The sequence below is a fragment of the Sinohyriopsis cumingii genome, chromosome 17 (assembly GCF_028554795.1).
Source record: "Sinohyriopsis cumingii isolate HCF-2022 chromosome 17, ASM2855479v2, whole genome shotgun sequence".
In the NCBI taxonomy this organism is placed as follows: Eukaryota; Metazoa; Mollusca; class Bivalvia; order Unionida; family Unionidae; genus Sinohyriopsis; species Sinohyriopsis cumingii.
The window spans coordinates 10,055,330-10,082,004 of NC_142977.1; the positions used below are offsets into that span (position 1 = coordinate 10,055,330).

The window sequence follows — 26,675 nt, forward strand, 5'->3', positions numbered from 1 at the left end:
TACATACTAAAAAATTGAAATTAATCCAATCTTTAAAGTCAAAATAATCTGAATCGAACCAACATAATTCCTTTCTTGAGAAGACAGAGAAGCAACTGCAGATGAAATGTCACATAAAGTGAAAACTTGGCATGGTTTAATAATGTAAACTAAGCATGAAAAAGCATGAAAAACAGGAGCCATGAAATGAATTGCTATGGATGTGTTTTAAACTTTTTTTACACAGATTACTAATTAAATATTAATTATTATTATTATTATTATTATTATAAACTAATTATTTTCCACTTATAAATAATGTAATGCTATTTGTTTGAATTTGGTACGGGTGAGAGGAATTAGGCAGGAAATGGAAAATTTTGAAACAACATGGACACCATATCTAGTTTATATGCATGTGTGTGTGTGTGATTTGGATTTTTAATGTAGCTTTAACAATTTTTCAGTCATATTGCTACGATGTCTGCAGTGTGGCAGTTTATAGTGATGTCTAACACTGTGGCATCATGCTGCAGATATGTGGCATGATGTCCCACCCAGTCACATTATCCTGACACCAGGCCGACCAGTCCTAATAATAACCTCTTAATGCTGAGCGCCAAGCGAGGCAGCTGTTAGTACCATTTGTAGTCTTTGGTATGACTTGGCCAGGGATTGAACCCACAAACTACCACATCTGAGGCGAACGCTCTAACCACTAGTTTATATGTATGATAGGTGGTTAAAAGTCTCACTTCAAAAATGTTCCTGATGTTTTCAAATGACATTTGTCAACAATATTATGACTTTTATCAGTCAACAGTGTCATACTGTAAGTGTACTCTTTTTTCCTTAGGGTACCAATTTAAAAGTCCCAGCAAGTAATGGTCCCTTAATGGAAACAACAGGACCCTTACCCCAATCTATTAAAGTACCCTTACTCCAATTTAAGAATTAAGGTACCCTGAACCCCAATTAACAAATTAAAGTATGAATAAAAAAGTTTTTTTTTAAAACCACAAAAACTGATGGCCACAAAAATAGGACCCTTTTTACCCCAATCTATTAAAGTACCCTTACCCCAATTTAAGAATTAAGGTATCCTGAACCCCAATTAACAAATTAAAGCATGAATAAAAAAGGTTTTTTTTAAAACCACAAAAATATTTATTGCATATCAGAAGAATATACCAAAAATATGAAGATACGAATTTCAAACTTTGGGCAACAATTTATATATTTTATATAACCTTGCAAAATGGAGGATTTTGGGAATATGACCTTAAAAATTTACTGTGCATAATATTTGTAATGGACTCCTTAAAGCTTTTACTTACATGCCAAACAAGAATGTACTAAAATTCCATACAGCATGACCATCTGATATAGTCATTTACTATTTAAGTCTGCAGTTGTTTTATAGTGGAAAAGAACTTATGGCCACCTACTGTAGCTTTTGTCCATACCATTAGTAAAATTCATAAGGGGTGGGGGCATGGACTATAAGAACATATAACTTGTTCCCATGGCTGTTGATGGCTTGTTCCCATGGTAACGTGTCAATGTTAACTTCGTAACAGATACTGACCTTGAATTTGGCAACAGAGAGAGAGGCCTGGTTGAGTTCATTCTGCTTAGCATTGAGGTCATTACGGATATTTTCCAGCTCTTGGTTGGCCCTACTAACCAGCTGAAATCACCAGTTAGGAGGAGTAAATAGCATAAATTGTTAGACTGTCCTCAACGATATTGTCAAATTCTAATTAGTATAGAGCTCTAGGATGTCCTCAACCATACAGTCAAAGTCTAATTCCTTCTGCTGTGTCAATCCATTCACTTTTAATTTCTTGATCTGTATGCACTGTTACACCATTGATATATGCAGAAATTGTCAAAAATAGTTTCTATCTCAATACCAAACAATAATGAGTAGAAAGGTAAAGACAAATTTTTCATTTACCATAACTCTCCCATAGTAAACCCATAAGTTTGAAGATAGTCCCCCTATTATTTTTCATTTACTGTTATCAATTTCCAAAAATAATTTTAAAAAATTTCACATAAGAAAGCTTTACCATTAACACCCTCCACCCCCTTTCAAAGTTTGAATTATGTAAAATACAAAAAAATGTGACAGGATGGATTTTCATAGGAGAAATACTGTAAACTACCTGTCATCTTCGCTATATCTTTTTACTCCTGTTAAGATCTGAGTTTTGTTCATTGAGAAATTTTTAACTGCAATGAATGACTTCCTGATTGTCTTTAACTGCGATGAATGACTTCCTGTTTTGTGTTTCTAATTATGATAAGCACATGCAATGTGACAGAGAAAGCCACATGCTTTGTGAAAAGAAAGAAAATAAAAATAGACTGATGAAAAGTATGAAGAGGTATTTCTATTTTGTGTGCATTGCACAAAATTATTAAAAAGTCCCAAATTAAGTTTGAATATAGAACTCAATGTAATTCTTAAGATAAATCTATTTTTTGTTGATATGTTCAATTAAATTACTAAATAAATTTGATAAGAATAGATTAGATACAATGATGGAATTTTCTCTTTTACCTAATTTAAATTAAAATTTATATATCTTAAGTAGTGACCATCATTATAATCAAGAGCAGGATAAAAATTAAAGAAAAAATTAAAGTTATAATTCAAGCTGTTTTGTATCTATGAAAAGAAATTAAATCCAGTGCATAATATCTGTTGATAAATACCATAATATATTTCGAAAATGAAGGCAAGAGGAACAGAATATGCATCATTTCCTAAAACTCAATTTATTTTAAGAAAATATAAAGCTAAACTGATTTGACAATACATCAAAACAATTTCTAATAAAAATCGGTGCATTACACACATCATGTACCTTAAGCTATTTTCAGGTTGAGTGCAATAGTTTCTAATGATAAGTGAATGTATGGACAAGAAGCAGGTTCTAATGGCAAAAATTAGCAGGTAATTGATGAAAAGATCGTTTAAAGGTAAGTACAATTAATCCTAATGAGACATTAGAAATACCTGACCAAAACTATGGCAATAAATAAAATGCATCAATGTTTACATGAGAAATAAATCAACAACTATGAAATTATTTTTAAGATGAGTCAAAAGGAAAGAATAGAAAATGTAGAAAAAAGCTCCTTAAACCTCTAACAGCATCAAATGAATTATCTGCATTATCTCCATTTTCAACATTGGCAGCTAAATCTTGTTAATTAGTAACTAATATTAAGCTCATTAAACGAGTATCAATTAGAAACATTTTAATATATATATAAAATGGGTTTTTAAGAATTGTTCAATCCAGAGTCTTTACTCATGGCATGATATGTCTTAAATTGATGCCACTGTGAATGCTCATGGCTTGTTTCTGGGTGGGTAGGAGTGTAATAAAAACCTCTTAAATTGATGCCACTGTGAATGCTCATGGCTTGTTTCTGGGTGGGTAGGAGTGTAATAAAGACCTCTTAAATTGATGCCACTGTGAATGCTCATGGCTTGTTTCTGGGTGGGTAGGAGTGTAATAAAAACCTCTTAAACTGATGCCACTGTGAATGCTCATGGCTTGTTTCTGGTGGGTAGGAGTGTAATAAAGACCTCTCAAATTGATGCCACTGACAATGCTCATGGCTTGTTTCTGGGGTGGGTACGGGTGTAATAAAGACCTCTTAAATTGATACCACTGTGAATGCTCATGGCTTGTTTCTGGTGGGTAGGAGTGTAATAAAGACCTCTTAAATTGATGCCACTGACAATGCTCATGGCTTGTTTCTGGGGTGGGTATGGGTGTAATAAAGACCTCTCAAACTGATGATGTTTCTGTGCCAATTAGGCCATAGTTGCTTCATCTGGCATGATGCAAAATTGTCTGGGAAATTTTACAGTGGGAAAACATACCTCACTTGCTAACCTTGGAGTCTATCTTAGATGTCTTACAACAGGTAATACGTAACACATTACCACAAACATTTGCATGAATTGATAAGAGGAACTGGACTCTAACTAAACTGGACTCTAACTAAATGAAACATCCTCAGTATAGGATTCATTAGGACTGGAAAATAAATGTTTGTTTTCATCTTTTTTGGTTAACATCACTTTTAACCCATTATTGGCTTTATCATGTGAAGGAAGTGGGAGCTAAGTGCCTTTTCCAAGGACACACTGTGACAGCTAAGTGCCTTTTCCAAGGACACACTGTGACAGCTAAGTCCCTTTTCCAAGGACAGACTAAGACAGCTGACAGGCTATTTTAGGCAGGTATGAAACCCTTGATCTTTGATTGTAAGTTCAAAGCTTTACCAACTGAGCTCCTGTGCCTCGCTGGAAAATTTGTTTTATATATATATATATATATATATATATATATATATATATATATATATATATATATATATATATACACATACATACACACACATTGTATTTGGAAAATGTTTTGGTCATTGTCTTTTAAAAGTTTTGGTAGGGTAGTGACCAATTTATCAAATTTTGAAATGCTTGGTAGGGTAGTGACCAATTTATCACATTTTGAAATGTTTGGTAGGATAGTGACCAATTTATCACATTTTGAAATGCTAGGTAGGGTAGTGACCAATTTATCACATTTAAGTGTTATACAGGTATATTTATCTTTTTTGTGTATGAGCTGATAAACTAATTTAATCCCAATATACAGCTAACTGTGAAATAAGTTTTCGGTCGGAGATTCACATGAAAAACTCATTCAACTGATATTGAAATAGTTCAGTAAACGATTTGCATGAAAATTTGGTGACTGCTTCAATCAGGTATTTTGCACGACCAAAAAAATCCATTTGTTTCTCCACCCATAATATCATGCTGTTGACTGATGGAGTTTCTCTTTCTATTCTGTAGAATTCCACACTAAGATCGTCAGTGTGTTCATTTGTCCAAGTTATCAATATATGTTTGATTTTGAAGCAAATAAATATATTATGACAAATTGTAGCTAGTTCTCAAGTTCAGCCAGAGACATTGTTTCCCATTGTAAACACCTACGAGTCTGGCTGCCACCACTATAAGCAACTTTAGCTTGAAATTGGCACGAGGACATAGTCAGTTTGAGGACATAGTCAGTTTGAGATCCTGCTTTTGACTTGAAATTGGCATGGGGACTGTCAGTTTGAGATCCTGCTTTTGACTTGAAATTGGCATGGGGACTGTCAGTTTGAGATCCTGCTTTTTACTTGAAATTGGCATGGGGACTGTCAGTTTGAGATCCTGCTTTTTAATGAAGACTGAATAGCCCACTGAAACAAGCTGTATGCATTTGTTGTGCATGGAAGTGGCAGCAATTCAAAACAAATTGTGCACTGTGTCCAAATTAGATGATTATTTCTAACCCCATAAATAAATAAAGTTCCCATCACCATATCCCATTCGTATTTGATACTGATCTACAGAGCTGCAAACCATAACTGAAAATACAGCCACTTGTGTACAAAAACCACTAGGGGGAACAGCAAGAAGCATTCTTTATGTACAGGTGGTCTTTATATACAAGAAAACGTTTACTGATTGATTTGTTAACTGGACTTCTTGTACCTGACCTTTGTACACATGTATATATGGGCCCACCGAGTCACGTATAAACTGGACCTTTTCTATTGAACCGTTATACACTAATGGTATTTGTACACAGATACAGATGATTGTTGAAGCAGGTTTGACTGTATTATTTGTATAAGAAAATAGGTCTACAAGGAGTACAATTTTTGCTGATATGCAGGTACAGGTAGAAAGCATCTTCAAAATTAACATGTTTAGAGATTAAAATACAAAACAGGAATTGGATGAATGTAATTTGCCCTGAGTGAGAGTAATTTATATTAATCAGAATTTACATCACAGTGAGACTGAGATAATTTATAGTCACATTAGAGTGAGATTAATTAAAAAATAGTCAGAAGTCACATTACAGTGAGATAGAGATTAATTTATAGTCATATTAGTGAAATTAATTTATAGTCACATTAGAGTGAGATTAATTTATTGTCACATTAGATTGAGATTGATTTATTGTCACAGTAGAGTGAGATTAATTTATAGTCAAAGAGTGAGATTAATTTATAGTCACATTAGAGTGAGATTAATTTATAGTCACAGAGTGAGATTAATTTACAGTCACATTAGAATGAGATTAATTTATAGTCAGAAGTCACATTACAATGAGACTGAGATTGATTTATAGTCAGAATTCAGATTACAATTAGATCGATTTATTTATAGTTGGATTCATATTACAGTGAGACAGATTAATTTAAAGTTGGAATTCACATTACAGTGAGATTTACTTATTTATAGTCAGAATTCACATTAAAATGAAACTGAGATTGAGTTACAGCCAGAATTCACATTACAGTGAGATTGAGACTGACTTAAAGTCAAAATTCACATTACAGAGAGATTGAGACTGTGTTACAGTCAGAATTCACATTACAATAAGACAGATTTATTTATAATCAGAATTCATATTGTAATGAGACTGAGACTGACTTATAGTCAGAATTCACATTATGGTGAGATTGAGATTGAGCTATAGTCAGAACTCACACTACAATGACAGATTTATTTACTGATCTTATAGTCAGAATTCACATCACAGAGAGATTGAGACTGAGTTTTAGTAAGAATTCACATTACAATTAGACAGATTTATTTATATTCAGAATTCACATTACAGTGAGATTGAGATTCAGTTATAGTCAGAATTCACATTACAGTGAGACCGAGATTTAGTTATAGTCAGAATTCACATTACGGTGAGACTGACATTTAGTTATAGTTGGAATTCACATTACAGTGAGATTGAGATCGAGTTATAGTTAGAATTCACATTACAGTGAGACTGAGATTGAGTTATAGTTAGAATTCACATTACAGTGAGATTGAGATTTAGTTATAGTCAGAATTCACATTACGGTGAGACTGAGATTTAGTTATAGTCAGAATTCACATTACAGTGAGATTGAGATTGAGTTATAGTTAGAATTCACATTATGGTGAGACTGAGATTGAGTTATAGTTAGAATTCACATTACAGTGAGATTGAGATTTAGTTATAGTCAGAATTCACATTACGGTGAGACTGAGATTTAGTTATAGTTAGAATTCACATTACAGTGAGACTGAGATTGAGTTATAGTTAGAATTCACATTACGGTGAGACTGAGATTTAGTTATAGTTAGAATTCACATTATGGTGAGATTGAGATTGAGTTATAGTCAGAATTCACATTACAGTGAGATTGAGATTGAGTTATAGTTAGAATTCACATTACAGTGAGACTGAGATTGAGTTATAGTTAGAATTCACATTACGGTGAGACTGAGATTTAGTTATAGTTAGAATTCACATTACGGTGAGACTGAGATTTAGTTATAGTTAGAATTCACATTACGGTGAGACTGAGATTTAGTTATAGTCAGAATTCACGTTACAGTGAGACTGAGATTTAGTTATAGTTAGAATTCACATTACGGTGAGACTGAGATTTAGTTATAGTTAGAATTCACATTACGGTGAGTCTGAGATTTAGTTATAGTTAGAATTCACATTACGGTGAGATTGAGATTTAGTTATAGTCAGAATTCACATTACGGTGAGATTGAGATTTAGTTATAGTTAGAATTCACATTACGGTGAGACTGAGATTTAGTTATAGTTAGAATTCACATTACAGTGAGACTGAGATTTAGTTATAGTCAGAATTCACATTACAGTGAATCTACTTCTTAAGGAATATTGAAGGACTGACTTCAGTGATGGGAGGAGAGAAATTCAGTCAACAGATCACCAGTTATGGAATAGAATTAACTGTTTCTTTTAATGTCATATTTTTAATCAGCAATAAAGACCACCTATTTAGAACTTTTATGCAAATCATTTACTTTGGATGTAGGATTTGTTAAGTAGCTAAGTATGATTTACTTAATTAATCCGTAGTTCCTAGATTAGGTGAAATACATATAGTATTGGTTTGCAGCCCCAAGGTCATGTAAGGTTTGTAGTCTGTTTGGTCCTTGTTTACAAAGAAAATACATATTTTGCTGTCCAGTCATTCTACCTTATTTAGCTTGGTTTCTTCTTTCTCCACTTCTTTTCTCACTTTGCTCAGAGTCTGAAAAATTGAAATGTTCAAACAAATTAAGAAATACTGCCAACATGTCTTCATCATGAAAATACAATCTTACTCAATAAATTAAAAGATTAACAATAAGATATAATAAATACTAAGAAACATTTGATAGACTTTGCAAATATGCCCAATATCCTATACAAATGACTTCACTATAGAAGACACCTGTATATAAAGTCTCACACAGTAGAACCACTTCAATAAAGAAAGCATTGGTGTGTAAAGGTCCCAGACAGAATAACCACTTCAATAAAAAAGCATTGGTGTGTAAAGGTCCCAGACAGAAGAACCACTTTCCTACAGCAAGCACCTGATGTGTAAAGGTCTCATACAGTAGGTATCTGTTTGACTTTAGAACAAGACCATTCATCCATAACATTTTTATCAAGGCCATTTATTTCTAACATTTATATTAAAAACCAATCTATCTTTACATTTAGACCATCTATCTGTCCATAATGTTTATATGAAGACCATTTATTTGTCCATAACAATTATATCAAGGTCATCTATTTATCCATAACATTTACATCAATGTCATCTATCTATCCATAACATTTACATCAAGGTCATCTAACTATCCTAACATTTACATCAAGGTCATCTATTTATCCATAACATTTACATCAATGTCATCTATCTATCCATAACATTTACATCAAGGTCATCTAACTATCCATAACATTTACATCAAGGTCATCTATCTATCCATAACATTTACATCAGGGTCATCTATCTATCCATAACATTTACATTAAGACCATCCATCTGTCCATAAAAATTACATCAAGGTCATCTATCTATCCATAACATTTACATCAAGGTCATCTAACCATCCGTAATATTTACATCAAGACCATCTATCTGTCCATAACATTTACATTAAGACCATCCATCTGTCCATAACATCTATATCAAGGTTATCTATCTATCCATAACATTTACATCAAGGCAATCCATCTGTCCATAACAATTACATCAAGGTCATCAATCTATCCATAACATTGATATCAAGACCATCCATCTGTCCATAACAATTACATCAAGGTCATCAATCTATCCATAACATTGATATCAAGACCATCCATCTGTCCATAACAATTACATCAAGGTCATCAATCTATCCATACCATTTACATCAAGGTCATCTATCTGTCCATAACACTGATATCAAGGCCATCCATCTGTCCATAACAATTACATCAAGGTCATCAATCTATCCATAACATTGATATCAAGACCATCCATCTGTCTATAACAATTACAATAAGGTCATCCATCTATCCATAACATTTACATCAAGGTCATCTATCTGTCCATAACATTTACATCAAGGTCATCTATCTATCCATAACATTTACATCAAGGTCATCTATCTGTCCATAACATTTACATCAAGGTCATCTATCTGTCCATAAAAATGTCATCAAGGTCATCTATCTGTCCATAACATGTACATCAAGGTAATCCATCTGTCCATCACACTTACATCAAGGTCATCCAACTGCTCACAACATTTACATTAAGGTCATCTATCTGTCCATAAAAATTACATCAAGGTCATCTATCAGTCCATAACATTTACATCAAGACCATCAATCTATCCATAAAAGTTACATAAGATCTGGTTTCTTTTTGACCTCTTTACCTATTATCTAGCGGGCCAGAATTAGACAAAATCTGCAAGCACCAAAATTGTCTATTTGCATGTCATTTTACCTTTCTAGCTTCCTGATACTCAACATCTTTCTCCTCCACGGTCCTCATGAGATCCTGTAATTCCTGTTCTTTTGCCCTCTGTTGATGTAAACATTCTTCATAGGTGCTACGACTCTGACGAATACCTTCATTCAACCGGTCTATCTCGAGTTTGGCCTCATCTCGCTGCTGATGTGTATCTCTAAGAGTCTAAAAAACAAACGAGTGGTTGAGTGGCAAAAGTACTCAACTGATCAATAAATATTTTTGTCATACAAGTTTATAAGTTTTATATTTAGAAATTGAACAAAACATACTCCACATCAAATTAGCACTTGAAAAAATACAATATTCTTTACTGATACAAGTCCAAAAAGGTATGGTAGATGTAAACAATCATTATTAGCAGTCGGAACTTATCCTATCCTACACTTAGTTATACACGTGTACAAATTAAAGAGTGAAACTGTTCCAATATGATCTCCTCATTGACTAATCACTGGGACAAAAGTATATTTCTCGTGTGGAAATATTTCACATGCTGCTACTTGATGCAACAATGTACTTAAAAAATCTCTTATGCAAACAACTGGAAAAAACTGGATCATACAAAAGCTTCTCACGTCAAAAAAACTGGATCACACAAAAACTTCTTATGTAAAAAAAAAACTAGATCATACAAAATCTTCTTATGTCGAAAAAAAATGGATCTTACAAAAACCTCACATGTGACAAAACTGGATCAATCCAAAAACCTCTCACATGGGATAAAACTGGACCATACAAAAAACTCTCTCATAAAATAAAACCTGACCATACAATGGATAATATTGAACAATGTATCATGTAACACCAAATGAATGACTTAAATACTGCATATACTTGTTTAGAAGTCATGTCCAAACAACATAGATCCAGATCTGTCAGTGCATTATGCAATAAATGTTTTGGGTCTATGCAGTTTGCAGGTGGATCCAACTTATAAGCAAATATTATGCAGTATAGGCCCAGCAATTAATTGGTATGTTAATTTTCTTCTGATTGGTATGTTTATTTTCCTCTCATGGGTGTCTTTATTTCCCTCTCATGGGTGTGTTTATTTAACAAAATCTCAAAGTAAGATTTGTGACAGGGACTTGGCTTACAAAATCTCTGGAACAAACTTTACTCCCAAGGAATTGGTTTTCTTATCACATGTATATGGGCAAAATGATTTCCTTTACTAGATTTTGTAAAATCAGTGTACCATTTGAGCACTTTATATTTGGAGAAAACAACTCAGACAGGTAACTGATTTCAACTGCTCATTTAGGCCAGGGTTAAAATTATGGCCAACTCTTCCCGGTGGGTGAGAAAACAGGGACAATAAAATCATTTGTTGAAATGTGGTACAACTCATACCTGTTCTAGATGTTTAACCTGACTTTCAGCATCCCGTACATTTTCTTTGAGAATTTTCAATTCATTTTTACCCTCTGAAAAGAAAAGTAACTAATTAGTCATTAGTCATTAACTTACATGGGGTACCAATTATCTAGGGTACCAATTCACATACCATACCAATTTACATGCATTTTTAGGTTGCCACAACCAAAAATTGAATGAAACAACAAAAAATGATCTACCAGTAAAGACACTATGATCCTCATCTTCTGTTAGAAAAGCTAAAACGATTTTGATCTGTAATTTTTATGACGTACATTGAGTGACAGTAGTTTATGACTTTTAAGATGCTCCCTCAAACTAGCCAGGTAGTTCCAGTATTGTGTTGTAGCCCAAGGGAAAATATATTGCATGCTTCAAATAGCTATTGTTGATATCCCTATTATGCTGACAAACAAACTCTTACACATTAACAGGTGTGTGCTTTAATCGCTGACTGAACATCAGACCTTTGAAGGGATAAAATGGGTTACTGAAGGGATGAAATGGTACATTTTAGGGATGAAAGGAGTTATTTTAGGGTTGAAATGGGCTCTTTTAAGAAAGAAATGGGTTATTATATGGATAAAATGGGCTATTTTAAGAAAGAAATGGGTTATTATAGGGATAAAATGAGTTATTGAAGGGATGTAATGGATCCTTTTAGGGATAAAATGAATTATAGTAGGGATAAAATGGATTATTGTAGGGATGAAATGGGTTTTTTAAAGAATGAAATGGGTTATTAAAGGGATGCAATGGGTCATTTTAGGGATGAAAAAAGTTATTATTTGGGATGAAATGGGTTATTTCAAGAATTAAATAAGTTTATTGTTGGGGCGAGTTATTGTAGGGATAAAATGAATTATAGTTGTGATAAAATGGATTATAAGGGATGAAATGGGTTAATTTAAGAATGAAATGGGTTATTGAAGGGATATAATGTGTCATTTAGGGATGAAATGAATTATTGTAAGGATAAAATAACTTATTGTAGGGATGAAATGGTTTATTGTAGGGATAAAATGAGTTACTTTAACGACAAATGGATTACTGTAGGGATAAATGGATTATTGTAGGGATAAAATGGGTTATTGTAGGGACAAACGGTACTAATTCAGTTCCCATAGCAAACCTATGCAAACACCACGATATTAAAAATTCAATAACTTAAAATTTCTGAGTTCTCATGATCAAACCTATATTTATCATCAGTATAGATGAAACCTGGATGTCAGCTTCTCTGTAGAGGAAAGGATATGAGCCGTGTCATTTTCCAGACCTGCGTATGTTTGTAACATGTGCTTTCAATTCCGCACCAAAGAATCAGGTGCTAATTTTAGTAATGAGTGTTCCAAACTCAAGATTGTTAAAGGACTGAAATTCCATCAATAAAACAATGTCTCTATGTTTTTTTTCTCACTTACAACTAGGATAAACTCTCAAAAGAATCTTTTTCCTAAAACATAAGTTACATTATTAACCAATCCTGGTCAGTCAAACCCATATATACTCTATTTTATGTTCACCCATTTCCAGGCTGGTTCCCATTTTTCCATATCATTAGTACCATGTGTCCTGTAGGGATAAATGGATTATTGTAGGGATAAAATGGGTTATTGTAGGGACAAATGGATTACTGTATGAGTAAATGGATAACTGTAGTGATAAAATGGGTTATTATAGGGATAAAATGGATTATTTTAGGGATAAAATGGGTTATTGCAGGGATGAAATGGGTTATTTAGGGATGAAATGGGTTATTGTAGGGATAAATGGATTATTGTAGGGATAAATGGTCAATGTAGGGATAAAATAGGTTATTATAGGGATGAAATGGTTTATAGGGATAAAATGGGTTATTATAGGGATAAAATGGGTTATTATAGAGATGAAATGGATTATAAAGATAAAATGGGTTATTATAGGGATAAAATGGGTTATTATAGGGATAAAATGGGTTATTACAGGGATGAAGTGGGTTATAGGGATAAAATGGGTTATTATAGTGATAAAATGGGTTATTACAGGGATGAAGTGGATTATAGTGATAAAATGGGTTATTATAGGAATAAAATGGATTATAGGGATAAAATGGGTTATTACAGGGATGAAGTGGGTTATGGTAGGGATGAAATGAGTTATAAATAAGAACAGCAATGGGAATTGTCTAGAGGAGATGATTACCTTTTACATTGACTTTCAACGTTTGTATATCCTTCTGTAGTGCTGCCTTCTGGTGACTGGATTCTTCCATATCTTTCTCCCGCTGGCGGAGCTCTAACTCTAGTGTCTCAAGGCGCCGTGTAGTATGATCTATTTTCTCCTCCATCACTCTGTGGTTTCTTTGAAAAAAACAAGAAATTACAACTTTCTCTAAGTTTCTGATTGGATAATCTAATGTGTTATCTTGATGTTTTTTGCAAAGTCCTATATACCAATATGTCATTTTTCTGACTGCAGACACTACCATTATGAGTCCTCCATGAAAAATAATTATGAACAATGGATACTTTTTAAAGGAAAGAAATAATTCCTATTATAATGGATGGTAATATTACAAAAATGAAGCAATTAATAACACGCCATTGATTGTGTACAAATTGGAAGTGTCCATTCATATTCATCCCACAAGACAAAAAGAATTTTGAAGAATGCTCTATCTGGCCTGCTTCGCTGACGTATATTCCAAATACTTAGCAAGGTCACGGGGGCATCAAAAGTAGGTCACTGTAAGCTTTTGTCCATGACAAATATACCCATCAAGTTTTATGGCTACATACAACATTGTCAGAGAACCTGAACTAAATATAAACTTGACAATGAAACTTACATTACAATATCGACAATGCTGTCAGAAAAGTGACAATTATGTTTCACATATGCCTTGCTGTTGAGAAGAAAAAACCCCAAACCAAATTAACATGTATCAACACAAAATTTGTATCAGTGTAGATTCAAAACAATGTCTGAATGGTCTAGATATAATATGGTAAAAAGAAAGGGACAACAAACAATTCATAGAAAAACGAAACCACTCAAGCATAAAAATTGGTCAAATTTTTGAATGATTGAGTTACTCACCATGAGATTTGTCTGCAGACAAAATTTCATGTAATTCAGTTAGAGTCGAAAATATTGTGGGTGTTATAAATAAATAGCTAAAAATGATGAAACACAAAGGAATAGCTTAAGATACAAAAGTGACTCAAGTATGAACATTGGATCACACTGGCCTAATTTAGATATGGTTAGGTTACATTCATTAAGATGTATCCATATACCAATTTTCAGAAGTGTAGGTGAAACAGACTACAAGACATGGGTCTTGAGGGTGTAATAAATGGATAGCTGAAAATAATAAAAAAAATTAGTGTATGAAAATTAGGTCACATTGACAAGGTTTTGGTAGGACTGAGCTACTCTTGTTCAGATGCATATGCACACAAATTTCATGAGACTGTAGGTGAAGTAGTGAAGAGTGACACTAAGGATACAATAGTTGGAAATACACTAGTCATACAGGAGTGAAAATTAAGTCATATAGACCTTGTTTTTATATAGTTGAGTTAGTCTCACTAAGTTCATCCACAGACCAATTTTCATGAGTGTACTTAAATAGGGTCCAAGATGGTGCAGACTTAATGAACAAATGAACTAACAACTGAAGAAATAAATTGGGAAAATACCATGTCCTTCATAACTCTGTTGGCAAGTAAATAAGAACTGACACAAGTTATCCCTGCCCAAAAATCAGTGATGATCAATGCTGTAATGGACATCGGGAAAGTGATACATAGGTTTTAGTCTTGCAAAGCATGCAACAGACACAAGGATGTACCAAAAGACTGATCAACAGGTGGAAATACAGACACAGAGATGTACCACCAGATGGTTGGACAGGTATATGTGGAGATGTATGGAATGTATCAACAGATAGATGGACAGGTAGATGTAGAGATGTGAATGGATGTACCAACAGACAGACAGACAGGTAGATGTAGATATGTGAATGGATGTACCAACAGACAGACAGACAGGTAGATGTAGATATGTATGTGAATGAATATACCAACAGACAGACAGACAGGTAGATGTAGATATGTGAATAGATGTACCAACAGACAGACAGATAGATGTAGATATGTGAATGAATGTACCAATAGACAGACAGGTAGATGTAGAGATGTGAATGGATGTACCAACAGACAGACAGACAGGTAGATGTAGATATGTGAATGGATGTACCAACAGACAGACAGACAGGTAGATGTAGATATGTACGTGAATGAATATACCAACAGACAGACAGACAGGTAGATGTAGATATGTGAATGGATGTACCAACAGACAGACAGGTAGATGTAGAGATGTGAATGGATGTACCAACAGACAGACGGGTAGATGTAGAGAAGTGAATGAATGTACCAACAGACAGACAGGTAGATGTAGAGATGTGAATGGATGTACCAACATACAGACAGACAGGTAGATGTAGATATGTGAATGGATGTACCAACATATAGACAGACAGGTTGATGTAGATATGTGAATGGATGTACCAACATACAGACACACAGGTAGATGTAGAAATGTGAATGGATGTACCAACAGACAGACAGACAGGTAGATGTAGACATGTGAATGGATGTACCAACAGACAGACAGACAGGTAGAAGTAGATATGTGAATGGATGTACCAACAGACAGACAGACAGGTAGATGTAGATATGTGAATGGATGTACCAACAGACGGACAGGTAGCTGTAGATATGTGAATGGATGTACCAACAGACAGACAGACAGGTAGATGTAGAGATGTGAATGGATGTACCAACAGACAGACAGGTAGATGCAGAGATGTGAATGGATGTACCAACAGACAGACAGGTAGATGTAGAGATGTGAATGGATGTGCCAACAGACAGACCGACAGGTAGATGTAGAGATGTGAATGGATGTACCAACAGACAGACAGACAGGTAGATGTAGAGATGTGAATGGATGTACCAACAGACAGACAGACAGGTAGATGTAGAGATGTGAATGGATGTACCAACAGACAGACAGGTAGATGTAGAGATGTGAATGGATGTACCAACAGACAGACAGGTAGATGTAGAGATGTGAATGGATGTACCAACAGACAGACAGACAGGTAGATGTAGAGATGTGAATGGATGTACCAATATACAGACAGACAGGTAGATGTAGAGATGTGAATGGATGTACCAACAGACAGACAGGTAGATGTAGAGATGTGAATGGATGTACCAACAGACAGACCGACAGGTAGATGTAGAGATGTGAATGGATGTACCAACAGACAGACAGACAGGTAGATGTAGAGATGTGAATGGATGTACCAACAGACAAACAGGTAGATGTAGAGATGTGAATGGATGTACCAACAGACAGACAGACAGGTAGATGTAGATATGTGAATGGATGTACCAACAGACAGACAGACAGGTAGATGTAGATATGCGAATGGATGTACCAACAGACAGACAGGTAGATGTAGATATGTGAATGGATGTACCAACAGACAGACAGACAGGTAGATGTAGAGATGTGAATGGATGTACCAACAGACAGACAGACAGGTAGATGCAGATATATGAATGAATATACCAACAGACAAACAGGTAGATGTAGAGATGTGAATGGATGTACCAACAGACAGACAGACAGGTAGATGTAGAGATGTGAATGGATGTACCAACAGACAGACAGACAGGTAGATGTAGATATGTGAATGGATGTACATACAGACAGACAGACAGGTAGATGTAGAGATGTGAATGGATGTACATACAGACAGACAGGTAGATGTAGAGATGTGAATGGATGTGCCAACAGACAGACAGGTAGATGTAGAGATGTGAATGGATATACCAACACACAGACAGACAGGTAGATGTAGATATGTGAATGGATGTACCAACAGACAGACAGGTAGATGTAGAGATGTGAATGGATGTACCAACAGACAGACAGGTAGATGTAGATATGTGAATGGATGTACCAACAGACAGACAGACAGGTAGATGTAGATATGTGAATGGATGTACCAACAGACAGACAGACAGGTAGATGTAGATATGTGAATGAATATACCAACAGACAGACAGACAGGTAGATGTAGACATGTGAATGGATGTACCAACAGACAGATAGACAGATACATGTTGATATGTGAATGAATATACCAACAGACAAACAGGTAGATGTAGAGATGTGAATGAATGCACCAACAGAGAGATGGGCAGGTAGATGTAGATATGTGCATGGATGTACCAACAGAGAGATGGGCAGGTAGATGTAGATATGTGCATGGATGTACCAACAGACAGACAGACAGGTAGATGTAGATATGTGAATTGATGTACCAACAGACAGATGGGCAGGTAGATGTCGAGATGTGAATGGATGTACATACAGACAGACAGACAGGTAGATGTAGATATGTGAATGGATGTACCAACAGACAGACAGGTAGATGTAGAGATGTGAATGGATGTACCAACAGACAGACAGACAGGTACATGTAGATATGTGAATGGATGTACCAACAGACAGACAGGTAGATGTAGAGATGTGAATGGATGTACCAACAGACAGACAGGTAGATGTAGAGATGTGAATGGATGTACCAACAGACAGACAGACAGGTAGATGTAGAGATGTGAATGGATGTACCAACAGACAGACAGGTAGATGTAGAGATGTGAATGGATGTACCAACAGACAGATGGGCAGGTAGATGTCGAGATGTGAATGGATGTACCAACAGACAGACAGGTAGATGTAGAGATGTGAATGTATGTACCAACAGACAGACAGGTAGATGTAGATATATGAATGGATGTACCAACAGACAGACCAACAGGTAGATGTAGAGATGCGAATGGATGTACCAACAGACAGACAGACAGGTAGATGTAGATATGTGAATGAATATACCAACAGACAGACAGACAGACAGGTAGATGTAGATATGTGAATGAATATACCAACAGACAGACAGGTAGATGTAGAGATGTGAATGGATGTACCAACAGACAGACAGGTAGATGTAGAGATGTGAATGGATGTACCAACAGACAGACAGGTAGATGTAGATATGTGAATGGATGTACCAACAGACAGACAGGTAGATGTAGAGATGTGAATGGATGTACCAACAGACAGACAGGTAGATGTAGAGATGTGAATGGATGTACATACAGACAGACAGACAGGTAGATGTAGAGATGTGAATGGCTGTACCAACAGACAGACAGGTAGATGTAGAGATGTGAATGGATGTACCAACAGACAGATGGGCAGGTAGATGTAGAGATGTGAATGGATGTACCAACAGACAGACAGGTAGATGTAGAGATGTGAATGGATGTACCAACATACAGACAGGTAGATGTAGATATGTGAATGGATGTACCAACAGACAGACAGGTAGATGTAGACATGTGAATGGATGTACCAACAGACAGACAGACAGGTAGATGTAGATATGTGAATGGATGTACCAACAGACAGACAGGTAGATGTAGAGATGTGAATGGATGTACCAACAGACAGACAGGTAGATGTAGAGATGTGAATGTATGTACCAACAGACAGAAAGACACGTAGACGTAGAGGTGTGAATGGATGTACCAACAGACAGACAGGTAGATGTAGAGATGTGAATGGATGTACCAACAGACAGACAGGTAGGTGTAGAGATGTGAATGGATGTACCAACAGACAGACAGGTAAATGTAGAGAAGTGAATGAATGTACCAACAGACAGACAGACAGGTAGATGTAGAGATGTGAATGGATGTACCAATAGACAGACAGGTAGATGTAGAGATGTGAATCAATGTACCAACAGACAGACAGACAGGCAGATGTAGATATGTGAATGGATGTACCAACAGACAGACAGACAGGTAGATGTAGATATGTGAATGGATGTACCAACAGACAGACAGGTAGATGTAGATATGTGAATTGATGTACCAACAGAGAGATGGGCAGGTGGATGTAGATATGTGAATGTATGTACCAACAGACAGACAGACAGATAGATGTAGATATGTGAATGGATGTACCAACAGACAGACAGGTAGATGTAGATATGTGAATGTATGTACCAACAGACAGACAGACAGGTAGATGTAGATATGTGAATGGATGTACCAACAGACAGACAGGTAGATGTAGAGATGTGAATCAATGTACCAACAGACAGACAGACAGGTAGATGTAGATATGTGAATGGATGTACCAACAGACAGACAGACAGGTAGATGTAGTGATGTGAATGGATGTACCAACAGACAGACAGGTAGATGTAGAGATGTGAATGGATGTACCAACAGACAGACCGACAGGCAGATGTAGAGATGTGAATGGATGTACCAACAGACAGACAGACAGGTAGATGTAGAGATGTGAATGGATGTACCAACAGACAGAAAGACAGGTAGATGTAGAGGTGTGAATGGATGTACCAACATACAGACAGATAGATGCAGAGATGTGAATGGATGTACCAACAGACAGACAGGTAGGTGTAGAGATGTGAATGGATGTACCAACAGACAGACAGGTAGATGTAGAGATGTGAATGGATGTACCAATAGACAGACAGGTAGATGTAGAGATGTGAATCAATGTACCAACAGACAGACAGACAGGTAGATGTAGATATGTGAATGGATGTACCAACAGACAGACAGACAGGTAGATGTAGATATGTGAATGGATGTACCAACAGACACACAGGTAGATGTAGATATGTGAATTGATGTACCAACAAAGATATGGGCAGGTAGATGTAGATATGTGAATGAATGTACCAACAGACAGACAGACATGTAGATGTAGATATGTGAATGGATGTACCAACAGAGAGACAGACAGGTAGATGTAGATATGTGAATCAATGTACCAAGAGACAGACAGGTAGATGTAGATATGTGAATGGATGTACCAACAGACAGACAGGTGGATGTAGATATTTGAATGTATGTACCAACAGACAGAGAGACAGGTAGATGTAGATATGTGAATGGATGTACCAACAGACAGACAGACAGGTAGATGTAGAGATGTGAATGGATGTACCAACAGACAGACAGGTAGATGTAGAGATGTGAATCAATGTACCAACAGACAGACAGACAGGTAGATGTAGATATGTGAATGGATGTACCAACAGACAGACAGACAGGTAGATGTAGAGATGTGAATGGATGTACCAACAGACAGACAGGTAGGTGTAGAGATGTGAATGGATGTACCAACAGACAGACAGGTAGGTGTAGAGATGTGAATGGATGTACCAACAGACAGACAGGTAGATCTAGAGATGTGAATGGACGTACCAATAGACAGACAGGTAGATGTAGAGATGTGAATCAATGTACCAACAGACAGACAGACAGGTAGATGTAGATATGTGAATGGATGTACCAACAGACAGACAGACAGGTAGATGTAGACATGTGAATGGATGTACCAACAGACAGACAGGTAGATGTAGAGATGTGAATGGATGTACCAACATACAGACAGACAGGTAGATGTAGATATGTGAATGGATGTACCAACATATAGACAGACAGGTTGATGTAGATATGTGAATGGATGTATCAACATACAGACACACAGGTAGATGTAGAAATGTGAATGGATGTACCAACAGACAGACAGACAGGTAGATGTAGACATGTGAATGGATGTACCAACAGACAGACAGACAGGTAGAAGTAGATATGTGAATGGATGTACCAACAGACAGACAGACAGGTAGATGTAGATATGTGAATGGATGTACCAACAGACGGACAGGTAGCTGTAGATATGTGAATGGATGTACCAACAGACAGACAGACAGGTAGATGTAGAGATGTGAATGGATGTACCAACAGACAGACAGGTAGATGCAGAGATGTGAATGGATGTACCAACAGACAGACAGGTAGATGTAGAGATGTGAATGGATGTGCCAACAGACAGACCGACAGGTAGATGTAGAGATGTGAATGGATGTACCAACAGACAGACAGACAGGTAGATGTAGAGATGTGAATGGATGTACCAACAGACAGACAGACAGGTAGATGTAGAGATGTGAATGGATGTACCAACAGACAGACAGGTAGATGTAGAGATGTGAATGGATGTACCAACAGACAGACAGGTAGATGTAGAGATGTGAATGGATGTACCAACAGACAGACAGACAGGTAGATGTAGAGATGTGAATGGATGTACCAATATACAGACAGACAGGTAGATGTAGAGATGTGAATGGATGTACCAACAGACAGACAGGTAGATGTAGAGATGTGAATGGATGTACCAACAGACAGACCGACAGGTAGATGTAGAGATGTGAATGGATGTACCAACAGACAGACAGACAGGTAGATGTAGAGATGTGAATGGATGTACCAACAGACAAACAGGTAGATGTAGAGATGTGAATGGATGTACCAACAGACAGACAGACAGGTAGATGTAGATATGTGAATGGATGTACCAACAGACAGACAGACAGATAGATGTAGATATGTGAATGGATGTACCAACAGACAGACAGGTAGATGTAGATATGTGAATGGATGTACCAACAGACAGACAGACAGGTAGATGTAGAGATGTGAATGGATGTACCAACAGACAGACAGACAGGTAGATGCAGATATATGAATGAATATACCAACAGACAAACAGGTAGATGTAGAGATGTGAATGGATGTACCAACAGACAGACAGACAGGTAGATGTAGAGATGTGAATGGATGTACCAACAGACAGACAGACAGGTAGATGTAGAGATGTGAATGGATGTACATACAGACAGACAGACAGGTAGATGTAGAGATGTGAATGGATGTACATACAGACAGACAGGTAGATGTAGAGATGTGAATGGATGTGCCAACAGACAGACAGGTAGATGTAGAGATGTGAATGGATATACCAACACACAGACAGACAGGTAGATGTAGATATGTGAATGGATGTACCAACAGACAGACAGGTAGATGTAGAGATGTGAATGGATGTACCAACAGACAGACAGGTAGATGTAGATATGTGAATGGATGTACCAACAGACAGACAGACAGGTAGATGTAGATATGTGAATGGATGTACCAACAGACAGACAGACAGGTAGATGTAGATATGTGAATGAATATACCAACAGACAGAAAGACAGGTAGATGTAGACATGTGAATGGATGTACCAACAGACAGATAGACAGATACATGTTGATATGTGAATGAATATACCAACAGACAAACAGGTAGATGTAGAGATGTGAATGAATGCACCAACAGAGAGATGGGCAGGTAGATGTAGATATGTGCATGGATGTACCAACAGAGAGATGGGCAGGTAGATGTAGATATGTGCATGGATGTACCAACAGACAGACAGACAGGTAGATGTAGATATGTGAATTGATGTACCAACAGACAGATGGGCAGGTAGATGTCGAGATGTGAATGGATGTACATACAGACAGACAGACAGGTAGATGTAGATATGTGAATGGATGTACCAACAGACAGACAGGTAGATGTAGAGATGTGAATGGATGTACCAACAGACAGACAGACAGGTAGATGTAGATATGTGAATGGATGTACCAACAGACAGACAGGTAGATGTAGAGATGTGAATGGATGTACCAACAGACAGACAGGTAGATGTAGAGATGTGAATGGATGTACCAACAGACAGACAGGTAGATGTAGAGATGTGAATGGATGTACATACAGACAGACAGACAGGTAGATGTAGAGATGTGAATGGCTGTACCAACAGACAGACAGGTAGATGTAGAGATGTGAATGGATGTACCAACAGACAGATGGGCAGGTAGATGTCGAGATGTGAATGGATGTACCAACAGACAGACAGGTAGATGTAGATATATGAATGGATGTACCAACAGACAGACCAACAGGTAGATGTAGAGATGCGAATGGATGTACCAACAGACAGACAGACAGGTACATGTAGATATGTGAATGAATATACCAACAGACAGACAGACAGACAGGTAGATGTAGATATGTGAATGAATATACCAACAGACAGACAGGTAGATGTAGAGATGTGAATGGATGTACCAACAGACAGACAGGTAGATGTAGAGATGTGAATGGATGTACCAACAGACAGACAGGTAGATGTAGATATGTGAATGGATGTACCAACAGACAGACAGGTAGATGTAGAGATGTGAATGGATGTACCAACAGACAGACAGGTAGATGTAGAGATGTGAATGGATGTACATACAGACAGACAGACAGGTAGATGTAGAGATGTGAATGGCTGTACCAACAGACAGACAGGTAGATGTAGAGATGTGAATGGATGTACCAACAGACAGATGGGCAGGTAGATGTCGAGATGTGAATGGATGTACCAACAGACAGACAGGTAGATGTAGAGATGTGAATGGATGTACCAACAGACAGACAGGTAGATGTAGAGATGTGAATGGATGTACCAACATACAGACAGGTAGATGTAGATATGTGAATGGATGTACCAACAGACAGACAGGTAGATGTAGACATGTGAATGGATGTACCAACAGAAAGACAGACAGGTAGATGTAGATATGCGAATGGATGTACCAACAGACAGACAGGTAGATGTAGAGATGTGAATGGATGTACCAACAGACAGACAGGTACATGTAGAGATGTGAATGTATGTACCAACAGACAGAAAGACACGTAGACGTAGAGGTGTGAATGGATGTACCAACAGACAGACAGGTAGATGTAGAGATGTGAATGGATGTACCAACAGACAGACAGGTAGGTGTAGAGATGTGAATGGATGTACCAACAGACAGACAGGTAAATGTAGAGAAGTGAATGAATGTACCAACAGACAGACAGACAGGTAGATGTAGAGATGTGAATGGATGTACCAATAGACAGACAGGTAGATGTAGAGATGTGAATCAATGTACCAACAGACAGACAGACAGGCAGATGTAGATATGTGAATGGATGTACCAACAGACAGACAGACAGGTAGATGTAGATATGTGAATGGATGTACCAACAGACAGACAGGTAGATGTAGATATGTGAATTGATGTACCAACAGAGAGATGGGCAGGTGGATGTAGATATGTGAATGTATGTACCAACAGACAGACAGACAGATAGATGTAGATATGTGAATGGATGTACCAACAGACAGACAGGTAGATGTAGATATGTGAATGTATGTACCAACAGACAGACAGACAGGTAGATGTAGATATGTGAATGGATGTACCAACAGACAGACAGGTAGATGTAGAGATGTGAATCAATGTACCAACAGACAGACAGACAGGTAGATGTAGATATGTGAATGGATGTACCAACAGACAGACAGACAGGTAGATGTAGAGATGTGAATGGATGTACCAACAGACAGACAGGTAGATGTAGAGATGTGAATGGATGTACCAACAGACAGACCGACAGGCAGATGTAGAGATGTGAATGGATGTACCAACAGACAGACAGACAGGTAGATGTAGAGATGTGAATGGATGTACCAACAGACAGAAAGACAGGTAGATGTAGAGGTGTGAATGGATGTACCAACATACAGACAGATAGATGCAGAGATGTGAATGGATGTACCAACAGACAGACAGGTAGGTGTAGAGATGTGAATGGATGTACCAACAGACAGACAGGTAGATGTAGAGATGTGAATGGATGTACCAATAGACAGACAGGTAGATGTAGAGATGTGAATCAATTTACCAACAGACAGACAGACAGGTAGATGTAGATATGTGAATGGATGTACCAACAGACAGACAGACAGGTAGATGTAGATATGTGAATGGATGTACCAACAGACACACAGGTAGATGTAGATATGTGAATTGATGTACCAACAGAGAGATGGGCAGGTAGATGTAGATATGTGAATGAATGTACCAACAGACAGACAGACATGTAGATGTAGATATGTGAATGGATGTACCAACAGAGAGACAGACAGGTAGATGTAGATATGTGAATCAATGTACCAATAGACAGACAGGTAGATGTAGATATGTGAATGGATGTACCAACAGACAGACAGGTGGATGTAGATATGTGAATGTATGTACCAACAGACAGAGAGACAGGTAGATGTAGATATGTGAATGGATGTACCAACAGACAGACAGGTAGATGTAGAGATGTGAATGGATGTACCAACAGACAGACAGGTAGATGTAGAGATGTGAATCAATGTACCAACAGACAGACAGACAGGTAGATGTAGATATGTGAATGGATGTACCAACAGACAGACAGACAGGTAGATGTAGAGATGTGAATGGATGTACCAACAGACAGACAGGTAGGTGTAGAGATGTGAATGGATGTACCAACAGACAGACAGGTAGGTGTAGAGATGTGAATGGATGTACCAACAGACAGACAGGTAGATGTAGAGATGTGAATGGATGTACCAATAGACAGACAGGTAGATGTAGAGATGTGAATCAATGTACCAACAGACAGACAGACAGGTAGATGTAGATATGTGAATGGATGTACCAACAGACAGACAGACAGGTAGATGTAGACATGTGAATGGATGTACCAACAGACAGACAGGTAGATGTAGATATGTGAATGGATGTACCAACAGACAGACAGACAGGTAGATGTAGATATGTTAATGGATGTACCAACAGACAGACAGACAGGTAGATGTAGATATGTGAATGGATGTACCAACAGACAGACAGGTGGATGTAGAGATGTGAATCAATGTACCAACAGACAGAAAGACAGGTAGATGTAGATATGTGAATGGATGTACCAACAGACAGACAGATAGATGTAGATATGTGAATCAATGTACCAACAGACAGAAAGACAGGTAGATGTAGATATGTGAATCAATGTACCAAGAGACAGAAAGACAGGTAGATGTAGATATGTGAATGGATGTACCAACAGACAGACAGACAGGTAGATGTAGATATGTGAATCAATGTACCAACATACAGACAGACAGGTAGATGTAGATATGTGAATGGATGTACCAACAGACAGACAGAGAGATAGATGTAGAGATGTGAATGGATGTACCATCAGACAGACAGACAGGTAGATGTAGAGATGTGAATGGATGTACCAACAGACAGACAGACAGGTAGATGTAGAGATGTGAATGAATGTACCAAAAGACAGACAGACAGGTAGATGTAGATATGTGAATGGATGTACCAACAGACAGACAGGTAGATGTAGAGATGTGAATGGATGTACCAACAGACAGACAGGTAGATGTAGAGATGTGAATGGATGTACCAACAGACAGACAGGTAGATGTAGAGATGTGAATGGATGTACCAACAGAC

The 26,675-nt window shown here is 36.9% G+C and overlaps 1 protein-coding gene across 1 annotated transcript in view; it reads right to left on the minus strand.

Moving 5' to 3' along the window:
- LOC149777730 (uncharacterized) overlaps window positions 1–26,675 on the minus strand; it is a 263,591-nt gene that overhangs the window by 44,880 nt on the left and 192,036 nt on the right. Inside the window, exons 39-43 of the mRNA XM_089938777.1 lie at window positions 13,459–13,616; window positions 11,251–11,324; window positions 9,871–10,059; window positions 8,080–8,133; window positions 1,568–1,669 (exon numbers count right to left, since the gene is read on the minus strand). Of these exons, the coding sequence (XP_089794903.1) occupies window positions 1,568–1,669; window positions 8,080–8,133; window positions 9,871–10,059; window positions 11,251–11,324; window positions 13,459–13,616 (577 nt within the window). The remainder of the gene's footprint in view (window positions 1–1,567; window positions 1,670–8,079; window positions 8,134–9,870; window positions 10,060–11,250; window positions 11,325–13,458; window positions 13,617–26,675) is intronic.